An 18,007-nucleotide genomic window follows, 5' to 3' on the forward strand; every position below is an offset into this window, starting at 1 on the left:
CGCCCCCACCCCAGGTAAGACCCTCCCCCTCATTGTCCCGACCCAATAAGGACTGTTGATAATTTCTTGGGCTCGCTGCATCCAATCACTTCTACTTTCCTATTCATTTGCCTTTTCAGTGCAGGTCCTGCCTGCTGGAGCTATAGGCGAGTCACCAATTTGTTTTCTTTTTGCCAGCTTCTCTTGCTGTGATTCCTCCCCCGCCCCTCACCCCCCCCCCCAAAAAAAAGACTTGATAGGCCTTTTTTTTTTTTTTTTTTTTTTTGAGGCAGAGTCTCACACAGCCCAGGCTGGCCTCTATCTCCCGTTGTAGCATGACCTTGAACGCCTGATCCCCCTGCCTCCACCGCACCTGGTTCTTTCCCATACCTGGCTCTGAGGTCTCCATTTTCGCTGTGCTGCTGAGTTAGGCATTTTTAGGGTCCCCTTGACGCCCCGCCCTCTCCTAGGTAGAATCCAATCCTAAGCTTTTTGTGCAATCCCACCTCCTCTAGCTAGGCTTGGTTAGAGTCTGCCTAGCCGTGGCCCCGCCCACTCCATCAGTCCAATCAGCTCGTGTTCTCCCTCCACCTGCCCAATCACTCCCTCCCCATCCATTCATCGCCTCCTCCTGCCCAATCACATCTGCTTCTCTACCAAGGCTCCGCCCCCAAGACCCTGCCCCCCTCAGCCCCGCCTCCCTGTCCAATGCTCAGCTCAGTGTGCGTCTGGTCGTTCAGCGGGCGCCAGGGGACCCGCAAGCAGCATTCTCAGCCGGCGCCAACGCCGCAGCCGCCTGAGTCCTCACCGCCGCCTCTGCTACCGCCGCCGCAGCAGCAGTGCGCTCAGCCCGGCACCGCCGCCTCCCCGGCGGGTGCCCCGCTTTCCTGTGGGCCTGGGGGCCGGCGCGCCGAGCCATGCTCCGGGCTGCCGGCGGTGGCCATGGGGCGGCACGGCGGCGGCGGCGGCGACAGCGGTAAGATCGTGATCAACGTGGGCGGCGTGCGCCATGAGACGTACCGCTCCACGTTGCGCACCCTACCGGGGACCCGGCTGGCCGGGCTGACCGAGCCCGAGGCGGCCGCGCGCTTTGACTACGACCCGGGCACGGACGAGTTCTTCTTTGACCGTCACCCGGGCGTCTTCGCCTACGTGCTCAACTACTACCGCACCGGCAAGCTGCACTGCCCGGCCGACGTGTGCGGGCCGCTCTTCGAGGAGGAGCTGGGCTTCTGGGGCATAGACGAGACGGACGTGGAGGCCTGCTGCTGGATGACCTACCGCCAGCACCGTGATGCCGAAGAGGCACTGGACTCCTTCGAGGCTCCGGACTCCTCGGGCAACGCCAACGCCAACGCCGGAGGCGCCCATGATGCGGGCCTGGACGACGAGGCGGGCGCAGGAGGTGGCGGCCTGGACGGGGCAGGCGGCGAGCTCAAGCGTCTGTGTTTTCAGGACGCGGGCGGAGGTGCCGGAGGACCTGCCGGAGGCCCGGGCGGCGCGGGCGGCACGTGGTGGAGGCGCTGGCAGCCCCGCGTGTGGGCGCTTTTTGAGGACCCCTACTCGTCGCGGGCCGCCAGGGTGAGCGCGCTCTCCGAGCACTCCTAATTATCCCAACCGCTCTGTTTCCGGAGCACTCCAACCCAGTGTCTGTTCCTCCACCTCCCGAGCTCCTCATTTCTCAGGAAGCCCTTCCTCCTTGCAGCTGGAGTTCCCTGCAAACACACCCCTCTCTTTAGGCCACACTTCCAAGGACACCTCCCGAAACTTCAGCGTCTCTGGGACCTTCTAAACCCCAACTTACTGCTCCAAGTCATCATAGATCCTGGAGAACGGCTTCCTGGCCGAAAATCTGGAATTTTCTGACAGTCCCACCCCGCCTTTCCCACACACCTTCTGAGACCTTTGGCAGGCCTCCAGAATGTTCTCTGCCTCTCCAAAACTCCTCACTGTCCCTTGAACACTCCAAAGCCATTCACTTATTCCCGATCCTCAGTGTCCCAGACCCCACCCCCTCCAGACCCACTGAAGTTCCTTCTCCATCTCTCCCTCCTTGGGGCCCTCTCTCATTCTCCCTGGGCCCAACTCCTAGATCTGTTTTTCTGTCTAACTTTGGGCCTCCTGACTGTTTGTGGTCTTCTGCTCTTAGCTCTCAAAGTTCTAGAAGATCCCCGGCCCCAAAGAACCCTCAGAGCCTTCTGAACCTCCAAACTACTGGTCCTAATCAGCACATTTTCCCCACGTCCTAGCTGAGTGTGTGTTGAGGGGCAGGGTCTTCCTTTCTAAACCCTCAAATCCTTCACCCTCTTTACCAACCTCCTGCAAAGGACTCCCTAGAATCCATTATGTCCCACTCCTGGGTCTCCAGAAGGACCCCATGTTATACTTACCCTCTCCAGTACCCCAGTTTGTGTCCCCCCCACCCCCCGGATTGCCCACAGTTAGCAGAATATCCTTCCCTCCAACTGCACACCTGCCCCGTGTCTCTGGGATTAATGTCGTTTCCATTTCTCCTTCCCCGGTTACTTTCTGATTCTGCCAAGTGACTTTCAGAAGTTTGTGTCACCTCAAATCTAGAGACTTGTCTCCTTCCTGCTACCCACACCCGAGTCATCAGCCCAGAAAGTTCTCAATTCCCACCCCACCCCCCTCTTGGGATAGCTCAACCCGCAGGGTTCTTCCTCTCCCAGCCTCGCTTCCTCTGCCCCCCAACCCATTTCTCAACACCCCCTACCATAACTCTCTGTTTGCTTCCCCTGCTGTAAACCCAGAACGCTCCCGGGTTCTCCACCCTTCTCCACCCTCTCTCTCCTTTCTTAGAAACCCCAGATTCCCTCAAAGATCTGTCCTGGAAAAGTTTGTAAGCCTCAGTAACTTCCCAGCCCTATGAATGCTCTCTTGATAAGCTCTGGCCATAGCTTTTTCCCTCTTCCTAAACTTCCTTTGGGCCAGGAGACCCTGGAGCGAGGTGTGTGGTAATAGCTGAGGCTAGGTTCGGAGAAAGAGAGGGCACTAGCAAAAGTGGGTAACAGAGAGCCATTCTCCACTCGCCCCCGCCCCCCGCCGTGCCGCGTCCTGGGCCAGGAAGGACGCGGAGCCGCAGTGCCGCATTTGTACTGCGGGGGGAGGGGGGAACAAAGGGGGAGGGAACGGAGGCTTCACATAAAGTTTAGTCCCTGAGAAGCGCTGAATTGGCGACATTTGGGTTGAGTTGGGGGGAAGGGGAAAGTAAGAGGGGCAGGAGGGACATGGCCCCAGATGCTCCTTTGGGCTTCCGAGCATCTCCTCCCCCACTCGATGGCCCGGGTAGTCCTTCCTTCCTTTGACCCCATTGAAGGGTGCTGAAACTGAGATAGAGTCTTTAGGTGATGGTCAGACTAGGGATCGAGAATGGCCACGAAGGTTACGCATTTATTTATTTGTACATATTTTTTAAACTATTTATTTATCTGAGTATCTGCTGTGTGCCGGTACTTTCCAACCTCCAGGTGGACCTTCTTGCAAGTTGGGACCGCAAACCACCTCCAAGCTCAGGGTCCAGTCTTTCTGGCTCCGCTTTCTTTCCTTTTTGCAGACCCTTGGTACCCCTCCATGCCTTCTACTTAAGACTTATTCCAAGGGAAACCAACCCTGCACCTGTGAACTGCAGTGGGTGCCCACCCTTCCTCGGGCCTCTGGGAAGGAAGGGGTTACGCAAGTTGTAGGCTAGGTGGCCTCTAGCCACGAAACCTAAACCGTAGTCACTGCGGCTGCGCGCTGGCTTGCGACGCTTTAGCCTGGAAATAGTTAAGGGGATCAGGGCACTGCGGCTGCGCACTGCGGCTGGGGGAGCTGTCCGTGGTTCTGGCCGCCTCGCGCCCTCCTCCGGGCCCGGTCGGCCCGCCTCCACTGCAGTGCTGCAGCCTGCGGGTGGGGGAGGGGAGGCTCCAGGCATGCGCTCTGCAGAGGCCTCTGGCCTCTTCCCCACTGCGGAGAAATCAAGTCGGTGGTCTACACTACTGACCACTCTCCCAGCCTATCCCAAGGCCCAGGGCCTACTCACCCACCAGTTATTGGACACTGGCTCACAGTCTAGGCCCCAGAATTTACCTCTTCAGAACCATAACCCCCTCTCCATCTACAAGGCTTTCTGTTTCTCATTTCTCTTCCCTCTCCTTAGCCTGAACCCAGTAAGGCCTTCCCTCTATAACTCCCCCCACATGCTTGAACTGCCCCCAGGTCTCTCTGTTTTCAGTGGGCTACTGAGAATGGGGTCCTTAGATCCTAGCCATTCTCTGACCCCCCTCATCCTTGCCCCCCACTAACTGATCACCGTACCCTAGTAACAGCTCGGATCTCACTGTGTTCTAGGCACTCAGCCAAGCACTGTTTTTGGAAGCAAGCCCTCTGAACACTCACCAAATCTTCATAACAATTCCATTAAAAAACAAAATTCAGACTCAGAAAGCTTAACCCTTGTTCCAGTTTGACCAATTCAAACCAAGGTTTTGGAGCTGGGCTTAGTGGCCTGTTATCCCAGCAACTCAGAAGGGATAACTTACTCAAAGGACTGTAAATTCGAAGCCAGTCTGTTTAAATTAAAGACCCTGTCTCAAAATATAGAAAGAGGGCTGGGAATGGGTCTGGGGGCAGAGTGCTTTTCCTCTTGCATCGCTAGTACCCCCTGTGTCCCCACCTGCCCTCTCCCCTCCCCAGCTCCAGGCTGAGTACCAAACCTCTGAGACATGAGCAGTGTTGTATGTATCCTTCTGGGGAACCCTGATACAGAACCCAGAAAGGGCTCTTTCTCTGGGTCACTGTGGCAAGCTCCTCCCTCAGCCTCTCTGTTCCTTTCTCAGAACAGATTGTTAGAAGCGGCAGAACTAAATGGGAATGCTTAGATTCTCGTAGGATTTGTTTAGGTCCTGAGGTGGGGAACTGAGGCCACTGGAAAGTCACCCCATTCTCTTTCCCATCCCCCGCAGTACGTGGCCTTCGCCTCCCTATTCTTTATCCTCATCTCCATCACCACCTTCTGCCTGGAGACACACGAGGGCTTCATCCACATCAGCAACAAGACGGTGACGCAGGCCTCTCCAATCCCTGGGGCTCCCCCGGAGAATATCACCAATGTGGAGGTGGAGACGGAACCCTTTTTGACCTACGTGGAAGGCGTGTGTGTGGTCTGGTTCACCTTTGAGTTTCTCATGCGGGTCACCTTCTGCCCGGATAAGGTGGAGTTTCTCAAAAGCAGTCTTAACATCATCGACTGTGTAGCCATCTTGCCCTTCTACTTGGAAGTGGGCCTGTCAGGTCTCAGCTCCAAAGCTGCCAAGGACGTGCTGGGCTTCCTGCGCGTCGTCCGCTTCGTGCGCATCCTCCGTATCTTCAAGCTGACCCGCCATTTTGTGGGCCTGCGGGTCCTGGGCCACACGCTCCGTGCCAGCACCAACGAGTTCTTGTTACTCATTATTTTCCTGGCTCTGGGGGTCCTCATCTTTGCCACCATGATCTACTATGCCGAGCGCATCGGGGCCGATCCTGATGACATCCTGGGCTCCAACCACACCTACTTCAAGAACATCCCCATCGGCTTCTGGTGGGCTGTGGTCACCATGACCACACTGGGCTATGGTGACATGTACCCCAAGACATGGTCTGGGATGCTGGTCGGGGCACTGTGTGCCCTGGCTGGTGTGCTGACCATTGCCATGCCGGTGCCCGTCATTGTCAACAACTTCGGCATGTACTATTCACTGGCTATGGCCAAGCAGAAATTGCCAAAGAAGAAAAACAAACATATCCCCAGGCCCCCGCAGCCTGGCTCACCCAACTACTGCAAGCCCGATCCCCCGCCTCCGCCCCCACCACACCCCCACCACGGCAGCGGTGGCATCAGCCCACCACCGCCCATCACCCCTCCTTCCATGGGGGTGACTGTGGCTGGGGCTTACCCACCTGGACCCCACACGCACCCCGGGCTGCTTAGGGGTGGTGCTGGGGGACTGGGAATTATGGGATTGCCTCCTCTGCCAGCCCCTGGTGAGCCCTGCCCACTGGCTCAAGAAGAGGTGATTGAAACCAACAGGGCAGGTGAGGCTGGAGCCAGGACTGGAGGTGTGGGAAGACCTGGGGGTTGGGGGTCGGGGTAGGGGGAGGAGGCGGCAGGGTTGGAGGGGATGCAGAGGCAGGATTTCTCTTAGGTTCAGGCTGAGCAGAGTGGAAGGCAACAGGGCAGACAGAAGGGACAAGTGGCTAGAAGGCTGGAGAGGAGGCACAAGGAGCCACAGAAACGGGATTCCGTGTACAAGAGAGTGTGTGAACATGGATTTCAGCCAGGCTGCTCTGAAAGGCCCCTGGTCAGAAGCAGCACAGTGAGGGTCTTTGGAGAAGAGACTCAGAAACCCAGGTGTGATGGTGCATGCCTCCCTTCCTTTGAAGGTACTTGGTACCTCACATACTTGGGAGATAGAAGTAGGAGGATGACGAGTTCAAGGCTAGCCTGGGTGACATGTCCCTGTCTCAAAAATCATGGGAGAAAAAAATGAAAGAGAAAGAAAGGAAAGAGGTTGGGAGGGGTAGGGGAGAAAGAGAAAGGCTTGGTGGCACTCTCCTATAGTTCCAACACTGGGGAGACTGAGGCAGGAGGGTCAACACGTGTTTTGAGGCTATCCTGGGCTACATACACAGAAACAAAAGGTCTGAGTAGCTTCCTGGGGGCTGCTAGTTCACACCGATTCTTAGGGATATTCCTATTTCTCTATGAGAAGGCAAGGGAAGACAGGGAGAGATAGAAAGGAAAAAGGGAAAGGAATGAGAGCCACGTATGGTAATCCTAAAATGGAGGAGGATCAGGAGTTCAAGGCCGGTGTCAGCTACGTGAGACCCTGTCTCAGAAAGAAAGGGGCTCCTGTAAAGCACAGGAAGTCGCGCGTGACTCCTGGCAAGGCTAGAGGCAGGTCTGGCTACTGTCACTTTGTGACTGTGGCCGGTAGTCCTGAGAGCCAGAGCTGGGGAATGTAAGTCACTTAAGGAGAGAGGGAGAATGGAGTCAGGCTGCCAGGAGGGTCGAGGTGGACCCACGTAAAGGAAGGCAAAAGGGAGGAACAGACCAAGGCCAGCATCAGGGTGCGGAGCTGCCAGGCAGGGTCTGCAGAGGGCAGCAGGAGGCACTAGGGATCCCAGAGAGTTCTTGTAAGAGAAGAGGCAGCCAGGTCTGGTTGAACGTACCTGTTATCCCAGGATTTGGGAAGCTGAGGCAGAAGGACAGTTAAGTTCAGAGCTAGCCTGGACTATAGAGCAAGACTTTGTCTCAAAAAGAAAAAAAAAGAAGAAAAAAAATTTTTTTAAAGTAAGGAGACAGGCCAGGAAGAGGAGGAAGCTAGCAGTTGCATCTGATTTTTCGGGTTGTGTGTGTCCTGGGGGACTCTGTTTCTTGCAGGCAATGACTTGGGTGTCCTGGAGGAAGGAGGTGAGTGCACCCCCCCCCCCGGCCTTAAGTAGGTCAAGAAAATGAGCTCGTCTGCCTGGCCCCCCATCTTTGCTCCCTTAGCCACTGACCCAGTTTTCCATCCATTAAAAATAGCTCAAGTCAGAGCCTAGGGGACCCCCACCTCACCCTCCCTCACCTGTCACCTTCCCAGCCCTTCCCCATTCTACCCTTCGCAGCACCCCAGACTAGTCCCTAAGCAACTGCTTCAAAACCCGTGACATCCTCTCTGCCCCGAACGCTGATTGTGCCCTGCACCCGCCCTTTCTGGGGTTTGTTGTTCTCTTTTGGGGGGGTGGAATGGGGTGAGGGCTGGGGGATAGGATCTCACTATGCAGCCCAAGCTGACCTCGAACTCAGAATTCTCCTGCCTCAGCTTCTTGAGTTATAGATGACAGGTATACACTACTATGCCTGGCCCACAATAGCCCAAGCCACCCTCCCAGTACCAAGCACCGCACTCCAGTCTCCTCTTCTGGTCACATATTCACACCAGGCCTGCTTAGCCAGCCACCGTCCACACTCTCGGTCACACTCGCCCTCCCTGCCTCTCAGCACCCTCCCCAGCCATCACACCAGCACCCTTGTACCCCACGCCCCCAGGATCACTTCAATCTCCATCTCTTTATTGCTGTTACGTCTACCTTCAGTTTCTCTCCTCTGTGGCCTCTCACTTTGCAGTAGACCCCCGTCCCAATGGAGACCCTGCAGCAGCTGCACTGGCTCATGAGGACTGCCCCGCCATTGACCAGCCAGCCATGTCTCCAGAAGACAAGAGCCCGATCACTCCCGGAAGCCGGGGTCGCTACAGCCGGGACCGAGCTTGCTTCCTTGTCACAGACTATGCCCCTTCCCCCGATGGCTCCATCCGAAAAGGTGAGGTGCCCTCCACGGGCTCCCCAGAGACCCTTCCTCTCTCCCAGCCCACAGGAGGGAGGAGAGGGAGTGGGGGAGGCTCTGGACTTCCCTCTGTTCTCCCCCTCAGCCCCAAACTGCCTTCTTCCCAATCCTCCCTCTCCTTGAGCCCCAAGGTTCCTCACCTGTCTTTATTTCATCTCCATCTCCCCCACCCACCCTGACTCTCTGGCCTCTTCCCTCATCCCCAGCCACTGGTGCTCCCCCACTGCCCCCCCCATGCTGGCGTAAGCCAGGCCCCCCCAGCTTCTTGCCCGACCTCAACGCCAACGCAGCAGCCTGGATATCCCCCTAGTGGACGAGCCCCTTCCCCCCCCAGGGTAAGTAGTTCCTCACCATGGCCCCTCCTGACTCCCCTTCCTTCTGTACCCCCGACTAACCTCTCTGAGAACATGCTCTCCCACTGACCGAGACCCTCACCCATGGTGAACAACTGCACCCAGTCCCTGACACTGACTCCCACTGTCACCCCAGGATTTGCCTAGTCCTTACACTCCAGAACTAACCCAGCCCCAACTCCCACTTCTGACTCACTCACCCCATCCCCCGCCCCACCTCTGACCCTACCCTCACCTGTCTGTGTCCCTCTCTGGTTATTTTTTTTTTTTTAATCCAGCCACCAAAGTGGGTTACGCACCCAGACACTCCTGAGTGCAGGGTGGAGTAAGGCCAGAGAGTTCTCCACCTAAGAGAACCTGTGAGTCCTAAGAGCTGGGCTCAACCTGAGCAGACTTAGTCCGCTGGGGGTCTGATGGCTGAGTAGAAAACAGACATCAGAGGAGAGACGCACAGCTGGGAAATTAGAGCCATGCCAGGGGCTGGGATAAGGATTTCGGGACCAGAGGATGGGGAGCTAGCTGGGACCAGGTCTGTGGAGATGAAAGAAAAGGATGAAGAGTCAGAGGTCAAGGGTCAGTCAAGGACAATCAAAGCCAGGCATGGTGGGACACATTGGTAAGCCCACTTGGATGCTGGGGCAGGGGGATTGTGAGACTGAGCTAGCTGGGTCTAGAAAGTGAGACCCTGCCGGCCCAAATCTCTTGTTGTTTTAGCCACTACACTTTTGGGGTGATTTGTGACACACCACAAAGAGGCGACTGTCACGTGACCCAACTGTGAGGAGCAAGGAACTTTTCTAGCAGGCTCAGGCTCTCTTTGAGCTACTCCCAGTTGTGACCTGTCTTCTCAGTGTGGACAGGCCTGACTGCGGGTGGCACTGCCACAGCCATCTCTGAGGAAGTGACAGGAGAACTGGGTGAAAAGGATCGATCAGGAAGGACAAAAGGACAAGTACATAGGCTCAGAGTGCTGAGCCCAGTGAGGGGCTGGGTTGTGGCACCTGCCTAGCTTGTCCCGTGTTCTACTTCCCCTACTGCAAAGAAAAAAAAAAAACAAAACTAAACCAGAGAGAGAAGCTGGCATGACAGAACTGGGGGAGAACTGCAGAGAGCATCTGCAGATGCTTCTGTGCTGGGTGAGGCCAGCTTCACCCAGTAAATGATAAAGCTGACTGAAGGTGTGTGGTCTACTAGAAACATCATACAGCACCTTGTTCTGAAATAGACACACATGCAGAATCCCTGCTCTCAGCCTGAGGGCATGCTATAGTCAGCCCCAGGACTCGGAAGTCTCAGGAAAGGCCTAATGAAACGCCCATGTCCCACAGACCTCAGGGAGGCAGACAGGTGTGAGAACCTAGGGTCCTATCCCAGAGGATCCATGTCCTCCCTACACCCTCCCCCAGCCTTCCATGCCCATCTCATCACTCCTCCCCTCCCTCCTCCCATCTCACCCCACCCCCTCGCTTGATCCTAGACCTCTACTCCTCACCCCTACCTTGAGGGTCTCCTGGTGGGATGGAGGGTAAAGTGGAGTAAGTGGGGAAGGCCAGGGATCCGAGCTGGGTGGACAAGGCCCTTGCTTTTCTTGCATATGATACCAAAACCCATTCATTGAACTCAAATGATGGCCAGAGCTGATGGGGCTGACTGAATTCTCTGCCCCAGTGTCATGTCCATCCCCTGTCCCCATCTGTCATGTTCCCCCTTCAAACCCCAAGGTCTTCCCTCCCTCCTAGTCTTTCCCCACCCCTGACCCTCCCTCACACCGACCCCTTATTCCCAAACCCAACCCCATCCCTCCCACCCTCAGTCCTCCCCTTTCCTAGCCACCCCGGAAGCTCCTGCCATATTTGATGTCTGGCTGCCCCCATTTCACCGCTCCCATCAACCCCCCGGAAAACACCAGAGAGGAGGAAGACATCCCGGCGTTTCTCCGTCCCCCCAACAGCGAGCCTGTGTTGGGGAGCCCCCATCTGCCTCCCATCCCCAATCCTTGACTCTCTGTATTTCTGTCCCCAGCTCTTGTCACCGCCTGAGACCTCGCGAGACCCTCGGGTTCCCCCTGTCCCTTCCCCCCAGGTTAGCAACTGGGAATGGTGGGAGGGAGTGTCCTAGAGATCCTGGGCTTCCTTTCCCCTCCAGACACTCCTCTCCTGCAGTTTGAGTACCACCTCCCAGTCTGGGATGCCTAGAAAACCCATTCTAGCCCCTGATGTTGGCAGAGCCACAAAAAACAAAACAAAACAAAACAAAACAAAACCCCAAAAGACAAAAAAACAAGAACAACTCACAAAAAACCCCACCCACCTATACTGGTCCTGATATGGGATCCCATGAGCTGCGTGACCTACTGCTTCCTGTCACCAGCAGACCTCATTCAATTTTGGAATCTTCCACTTCATCCCATGTCCTAGACCCTTGAAGGATGTCAATGCTGAGTTAAATGACTCATGCCTTAGTCCAAGGCTACCTACTTACTGAATGTGAAGTCAGCCTGGGCTAAATATTGGGTTTGAGAAGCTTGGGCTACATAGTGAGGTTGAGGCCAGTCTAGGCTACATAATTGGAGTCCAGCCTAAGCTATATTGGATGTTCTAGGTCAGCCCTGGCTACACAGTGAGCTCGTAGCACAAGATCCCAAGGAATCCCTTCCCTATCCCTGCACCAGACCCCCCAGCTCCTTACTGCACAGCCCCCTCCACCAGCTGCTGCCTCCACCCCAGCCCCTGCCGCCCACCATCCCACCTCACCAACTGCCGCCTTTGGGCCTCAGACCAGGGGACCTTGGGGAGGGAGAGAAGAGGGGCGGGCATGGCTGGATGGGGAGGCTCAGTGTGCACCACCCGCCTCCTAATCCTGTCTCTCCCCTTCCCTGTCTGCACCTTTCTTGTGGATGCTGACTGACTCTCCGATTTCTTCACCTCTCTCCATCTCCTCGGTCCGCGCCCATCCCGCCTATCTCTGTGTCTCTGGGCATCTCTCACCTCCCCATCCTTCTCTCTGCCTGTATATCCCTGTTTGGGCTCTCTGTCGCATCCTCACTCTGGCTCCCATCCCCACGCCCCCTCCCACCCTTGTCTCTGCTCCTTCCCCAGGTTACGAGAAGTCCCGCAGCCTGAGCAGCATTGTGGGCCTGAGCGGGGTGTCCCTGCGCCTCGCGCCCCTCGCCACCCCCCCTGGCTCTCCCCGGGCCACGCGCCGAGCTCCCCCGACCCTGCCCTCCATCCTCTAGCGCTGTCCTCCCCCCTGTGGGGGGACTGGGGGTGATGGGAAGGTGAAAAGGAGCTGGGAGAAGGGGTGGGGAAAGGGTTATTTAAAAAAAAAAGTTAATAATATGCAAAAGATGATGCCAGCAGACACCCCCGGGGCCTCTCACTCCCCATATAGTAGAGAACCCAGGATAGAGGGGGCGGGGCCGGAGCCTGTACCCCCACAACTCCCTCCCCTTTCCCCCCCCAAAAAATGCAAACCTCAGGTCTCCATGAGCCATAGGACACCCCTCCCATCGACTCCTGTAAATAACTAAAAGCCGATTCCATCTTGGGGCACCCACTCCAGTTTGCATGCCTCTCCGACCCCCCTCTTCAGCAATAAGCCGCCAGGAGCTGCGTGCAGAGAGTTGGAGGGGAGGCTGCTGGGAGCCTCTGGGGTCGGGGCTAGCATTTTAGGGGTCTTCCTGGATACCCCGCCAAAAGGCAACCCACCCACCACTAATTGATTCAGGAAAAACAAAAACCTCTAGGAACACGTAGGAAAAGGAAGACAGGTTAATCAGCTGCAACCCCGAGGAGCTCAGCGTGGGGGTGGGGGTGGGGTTCTGCCAGCTGCTCTTGGGCTTGGAGGACGCCAGCTGGTGCATTCCACCCACGCCCGCCTCCAGAGATCTGCTCCCTCTATTCGCTGCATGGACTTGGCCCTCCAGGCCCAGAACCCTCTCTACCCATTGCAGTCTCCACTCTATCCCAATGTGAGACTAGTACCCTAGACTTACGGAGATAGAACCTGGCACCCTGCACTCCCATACCCCACGGACTCCGGCGCCCCACACTTCCCACCTCCATCACTCCATCCCCCACTGGCCTGGACTGCACCACAGAGTTCTTCCACCCTTTCCTTGCACCCCAGCTCACTTCCAGCCATTGGGGTTCTGACAGTCCTCAAGACCCTGACATATCTAGACACCCCCATATCCTCAAGCCTCCCCCAACCCCAGACAGCCCCAACCCTCTGATATCACATTTCTCTGTCCTGGGCGCCTCTGACGCAAGACCTTCCGGGACAAGCTCTGATTCCAGGGAGCTCCCACCCCATTCCAGCATCGCTGTCTAGGCAGCCCCCTCCTCTACGCTTCCCCCCCCCCCATGGTGCCAAAACACATTTTCTTCATGGCCACCAGAGTTTCCCAGAGCGTGGGACTCCCGTTCCCTCTTCGCATGCTGAACTTTGCAGAGTGCACAGACGACCAAGTGTTTTAAAATTGTGTACTCTTCGCAAGCTCATACCCGGCTGGTGCGTCCTGGCAGCGTAGCAGTTGGGCGTTGCCATTGAAAGCAAGTCAAGGACAGGATGGGACCCAATGCTAAAAGCGCTGGCTTAATGTGCTAAGGTCCCAGGGTTCAATCTCCAGCAATCCCTCTTTGCCCGACCGGTGGGAAAAGAGGACACGCCCACCTCGGCTAGGATCTTAGCCTGCCCTTCCCAGCTTCCTTGCCCACCGCGTGCCACATTCGCGGGTGGAAAACTTTCTCAAATCTCGTCTTGGCTCCAGGATGCTACCTCCCCTAAGCCCAGAGACCACACTGGTCCCAGAATCCTTAGTGAACTTCCCCTTTTGGAGCTGGGTGGTCGGCAGAATTAGCAATCCCTTGTTCCCACCGCCTCAGGGAAACCTCCCGCTGTCACCAGAGTTGTCGGTGGGGGTGTCCTTGGGCCCAATTCTTGATGCAACAATTCCTATGCAAGGGACATTTTGAGTCCCTCCCGCACTCCCCGCCTTCCCTCGGGACCTTAAACCCTGGTGAGACAGGGGTTGAGGAGTGGGGTGGGATCTGGTAGGGGCAGGGCAAAGGGCTAGGGGACTCTAGACACCAGGGTATGGGGTGAGGACTCCTAATATTGCCAAAGGATTCAACTTATTTAAACAACCCCTATTACCCCCCCCCCCGTCCCTCAAAAGAGCGAATGGGGCGGGGAAAGGGGTAAGAGTCCTTTTTGAAGGGTACCAACCACTTCCCACTGTTTCACCCTGTGCTCTCCAGTCCCCTACACATATCCAGCTTTTTAGTTAAGCATTTTTAAAAAGCTACAGTTCATTATAAACGTCTACAAAACGTGATTTTTGCCCCTCCACATTTCCCAATTTACCAAACAGTGTGGGATTCGGGGAGGGAGAGCCAGTCCTGGTCTCCCTTTTCCCCACGGCCGCCAGGGTGCCTGCAACTGCACGCATGCGCTGCATGACGCGCCCCCCCACATACACACGCATGCGTCGCGCACCCCTCCTGCGCTGGGGGGGGACGCACGGACTTGGGGGCGGGGCGATGGGGAGGAATGATTGGCAGAGGGGAAGGGGGTTTTTCTGAGCTCAATGGCTCCTCTCCTTCCCCACACACTCAACAGCAATAAGTTTCTCTACTTCAAGTGGGCGGACGGGCCTAGCCTGACCTGGCGCGGGAGGGGCTGGCCAAGGGGCGCTCTCAGGGATGGGGGCGGGTCCTGAGTCTGGGGGAGGGGAGGTCTGCAACTCTGGTGCTAATGGCGGGTCTTCCTGGCCCACCCGCAGGCAGGGAGGAAGGAGTCGGCAGGCTCCTCCCCCAAGCCTCCCCCACGCCCACCCAGGGTGCATGAACCACCCACGCAGAAGCTGCCGCATGTCAACCCTCCCCCCAACAAAGAAACAGTGTCATGCCCCTCCCCACCTGCCCTCCCACTCCCCAGCCCAATAAATGATTCCTTTTCATTTACAAATGACTTTTCTCATTTGAGTTTGGGGTGCATGAGGGAACTTCAAGTATGGGTGGGAACTGGGCTAGGTGGTGGTGGTACTAGCCTATCATCTCTCTCAAGAGGTTAAGGGTGGGGAGGGGGATGGCTAAAAAAAAGTGAAAAAGGGCTGGGAACACAGTTTTCTAAAATCCCCCAGTGAGACACTGGGATGTGGCTCTGCAATTGAGATTGCCTAGCTTGAGGCACGTTCTGGGTTCAGTTTCCAGAGCTACAAAGTTTAAAAGGTTACAAAGATGGTAGGGGCACTCCAAGGAGCTGGCTGGGTTGGTTAAGTACTAGCGAGTTCAATCCTAGAACCCAGATAAAAAAAAGTTCAGCATGGCAGAGTACATCTGTATTCAGAGTACGGAGATGTGTGTGTGTGTGTGTGTGTGTGTGTGTGTGTGTGTGTGTGTGTGTGTATCTCAATTTGGCAATTTGGCCAGTTGGCGAAATAGGTTTCAATGACAGAACCTGTCTCAAAAAATTAGCGTATATGTATATGGGGGTCTGGAGAGATGTGTCAGCCATTAAGAGCCCTTGCTGATCTTGTAGAGGACTGGGGTTCTGTACCCAGCGCCCAGTAACTCCAGCTCCTGAGTACCTAATCTTTTGGCCTCCTTGAGTACTTCGGCAAGCAGCTGCCTTGGTTTCCTTGACAACAAGTATGAGCAGCCCTCTTAACTGGAATATACGAGAGCACGAGTTTGTGCCCTGGAGACCTAGGACGCAGGGAGAGTGTGGGTATACACGGTGGGTGTAAAAACTGTCTTCACTCGTGGATTACTAACCCTGAAGCCAGACTGTGTGTGGTGGCTTGGATCCTGGTTCAGACTTCCCGTGTCCACAGGGTAAGCTCAGCCTGTCTGCGCCTGTTTCTACTTCTAGGAAAGGGCTAGGAAGTTGTGCATCACTCTCAGCAATGCTCACAGATGCTGAGGACTCAATGGTTTGCCTGGCATATAGTAAGAAACCTTTAATTTCTATTGTACTGTAAATACCCTGTCCCTAAGAAGAGCCTCACATATCACAGAAGCTGAAGTTCCTTGTGCTCTGGTAACCAATTAGGAACTCAGCCGTGGTGAAGGGTCCAGCCAGTTTATTTCTTTAGTGTCTGGAGCATGAGGGACCATGAGCGCTATCCTATGAGCACCCCTCCCCCCAAAGAGAGCAAGACAGGGGGTGGAAGCACCCTCCTGTCCTCTCCAGGGGACAGGCCTGCTGAAAACAGGAGCAGACTGGACATCCTTGACATCCATGTTCAATTTTGTTTCTCTAACATGAGCGACCATCCTTGCCTCCCTCCCACCCAGCTCCTTGGTTTGGGGCCTTGATTTGGAGTCCCCAGTGAGCAGGGGTCCTGGGGTCCCAGTAGGGTTCATCGATGCCAGAAAGTGCCAGAGGACAGTGTCATTTCAAAGTGCAAACCAGGAGGGACACCAGAAAGGGCTCTGTCCTTGGGGCATCTCGGACAGACTGGATCACTGGGGAGCGGCAGGGGGCGGAGCCTCAGGCTCCTGGGTTGGTGCAGAACCAGGCTCTGCCCCCTCAGCCTCTTCCTCGTCGGAAGCCACGCCCTCTTCCAGCCGGAACACCTGGCGCACAGTTCGCGTGGTGAAAGTAAGCGGGCCACGCCTGTGGGAGGAGAATGTACCAGTGAGAGAGAGAGAGGGACAAAGATGCAGACCGAGATGAGAACATAGATGCAGAACGGATAAAAGGGGGACAGGAAAAGCTTCGGTCCAAGGTTGGTAAATGGGCAAACAGGCAGATGGCACCTGAGCAAGACTACAAAGCACAGGTGGGAGAACAGGGAGGCCGCAGCCTCCTCCCCACCCTAGGGTCCTATGCCCAGGCGGGCCACCTAGGCCAGGTCCTGCACTCCTCTCCAGAGTGGTACCAGCAAGTGGGTAGCTTACCGGAGCCTGTTCCTCAGCGTGGTCACCTCCCGGTTCATGGATTCTGCAGACTCAGTGACGTCCTCCAGCTCCCGCTGCAGACGCCTCCGGCCAGCCTGTGCCCGAGATGCTTCCTCCTCTGCCTCCTCCAGCTGTCTCTTGAGCTGCTTCAGCCGGAGGTTGCTTTTCTCCAGCTGAGTGGAGATGGACCGGGTCATTCCTATGGTGTTCCTGGTGCCTCACACCCTGCACTCCTCACACCAGCCTCCACCCTGGCTCAGTCTCTCTTTTGTATAGCCAGGGTCATCCTGGAGTGGGACAACTGTGGCAATCTACTGACACCTTTAGTTATGGCAACAAAATATGCAGAAGACAGGTGGGTGTTTAGCAACGATGAAGGGGCACAAGGGGCAGAGAGTACCAGACCCTCCCAGTGAGATCTCCTGCTACACCCCACCCCTACCACATTGCCTGTGGTCTTTGGAATGCAAGATCACTTAGGAGGCAGGCAGGAAGTTGAGAGGGGTGAGCCTCTGGGGCTGCAGTGTTTTCCAGCCTTCACACATGCTGGGGTAGGGTGGGGAGTTTTGGTGTCTGTGAGTTACCCATGTTTCTGTAAGTGACCCTAATAAACTCACTGGTTCACCATGCTGGCCTGATGGAACTGGTTCCTTGGGCTGTCAGTGCCCTGTCTGGTATAAACAGGTGGCTCCTTGGAAGTCATGTGATTGCACTGGAGGGGTACTGCCACACTTAGAGCTACCCCACCCCTCACAGCTTTCCATCAGTTCCCCAAGACTGTCCTAATTAAAGCCAGCCTCAATATAGTCTTCCTCATGTCCATGTCTCTGATGAATTCGGTGACCATACCATATTCACCCTGATCTGCCCAGACACTTTCACCTCTCTCCAGGGTAAGAACACATAGCATGTGACTTCATTTGTCTCCTATGGCACAGGCTGGCCTTGAACTCAATTAATATGTAGGTAAAGATGACCTTTAGAGATGAACTTCTGATGATCCTGCCTTCATCTCACAAGTGACTGCTTGGAATCGAAACCAGGGTCTTTGGCATATTAGGTAAGCACTCTACCAATTAAATCACATCTCCAATCCAGACTTCATTTCTTATATTTCTCTCTCTAGATATACTGACTCATTGTGCTTATTTCATTTCCTCCAGGCCTTTGAACTTCCTGCTTTTTACATCTGGCTATATCACCCCTGTAAGGTCTTAATTCAAGTGTCACCTCCTTAGACCTTCCCAACATCCAGTCTGGACAAGGCTCTCCATTCCTGTTTTTTCATTCTTTTTCTTTTCCTCCCCAGAGTCTGGCATTATCTTTGTCTGGTTGTATGTATAATAGTTTTCCTAGGCCAGTAATGTGAACCCTGTGAAGGCCAGAACCTTCTGGAAATG

The 18,007-nt window shown here is 55.6% G+C and overlaps 2 protein-coding genes across 5 annotated transcripts in view; one reads left to right on the forward strand and one right to left on the reverse strand.

The window, feature by feature from the left end:
* The first annotated feature begins 464 nt into the window (after positions 1-464).
* Positions 465-14,670, forward strand: Kcnc3 (potassium voltage-gated channel subfamily C member 3). The gene is made up of 4 exons (NM_053997.5): positions 465-1,560; positions 4,944-6,051; positions 8,132-8,323; positions 11,799-14,670. Exons 1-4 carry the CDS (start codon positions 688-690, stop codon positions 11,933-11,935), a joined length of 2,310 nt encoding a protein of 769 aa, NP_446449.2. The 5' UTR covers positions 465-687; the 3' UTR covers positions 11,936-14,670.
* Positions 14,671-15,770: 1,100 nt separating this feature from the next.
* The window catches only part of Myh14 (myosin heavy chain 14), a 62,592-nt gene continuing 60,355 nt past the window's right edge, over positions 15,771-18,007 (reverse strand). For all 4 annotated transcript variants that reach the window (XM_006229057.5, XM_006229056.5, XM_063261923.1 and 1 more), the window contains 2 exons: positions 16,608-16,780; positions 15,771-16,323 (listed from right to left, as the gene is read on the reverse strand). In XM_006229057.5, coding sequence (XP_006229119.1) covers positions 16,170-16,323; positions 16,608-16,780 — 327 coding nt within the window. In that variant the 3' untranslated portion in view covers positions 15,771-16,169. The remainder of the gene's footprint in view (positions 16,324-16,607; positions 16,781-18,007) is intronic.

Source organism: Rattus norvegicus, chromosome 1 (assembly GCF_036323735.1).
Source record: "Rattus norvegicus strain BN/NHsdMcwi chromosome 1, GRCr8, whole genome shotgun sequence".
Lineage (NCBI taxonomy): Eukaryota > Metazoa > Chordata > Mammalia > Rodentia > Muridae > Rattus > Rattus norvegicus.

Excerpts from the sequence above, each read along its gene's own strand:
- Kcnc3 (NM_053997.5), top strand. The coding sequence starts at position 688 with ATGCTCAGCTCAGTGTGCGTCTGGTCGTTCAGCGGGCGCCAGGGGACC. Across the intron at positions 1,561-4,943 it reads ACTCGTCGCGGGCCGCCAGG|TACGTGGCCTTCGCCTCCCT; the intron begins GTGAGCGCGCTC and ends CATCCCCCGCAG. Across the intron at positions 6,052-8,131 it reads GATTGAAACCAACAGGGCAG|ACCCCCGTCCCAATGGAGAC; the intron begins GTGAGGCTGGAG and ends ACTTTGCAGTAG.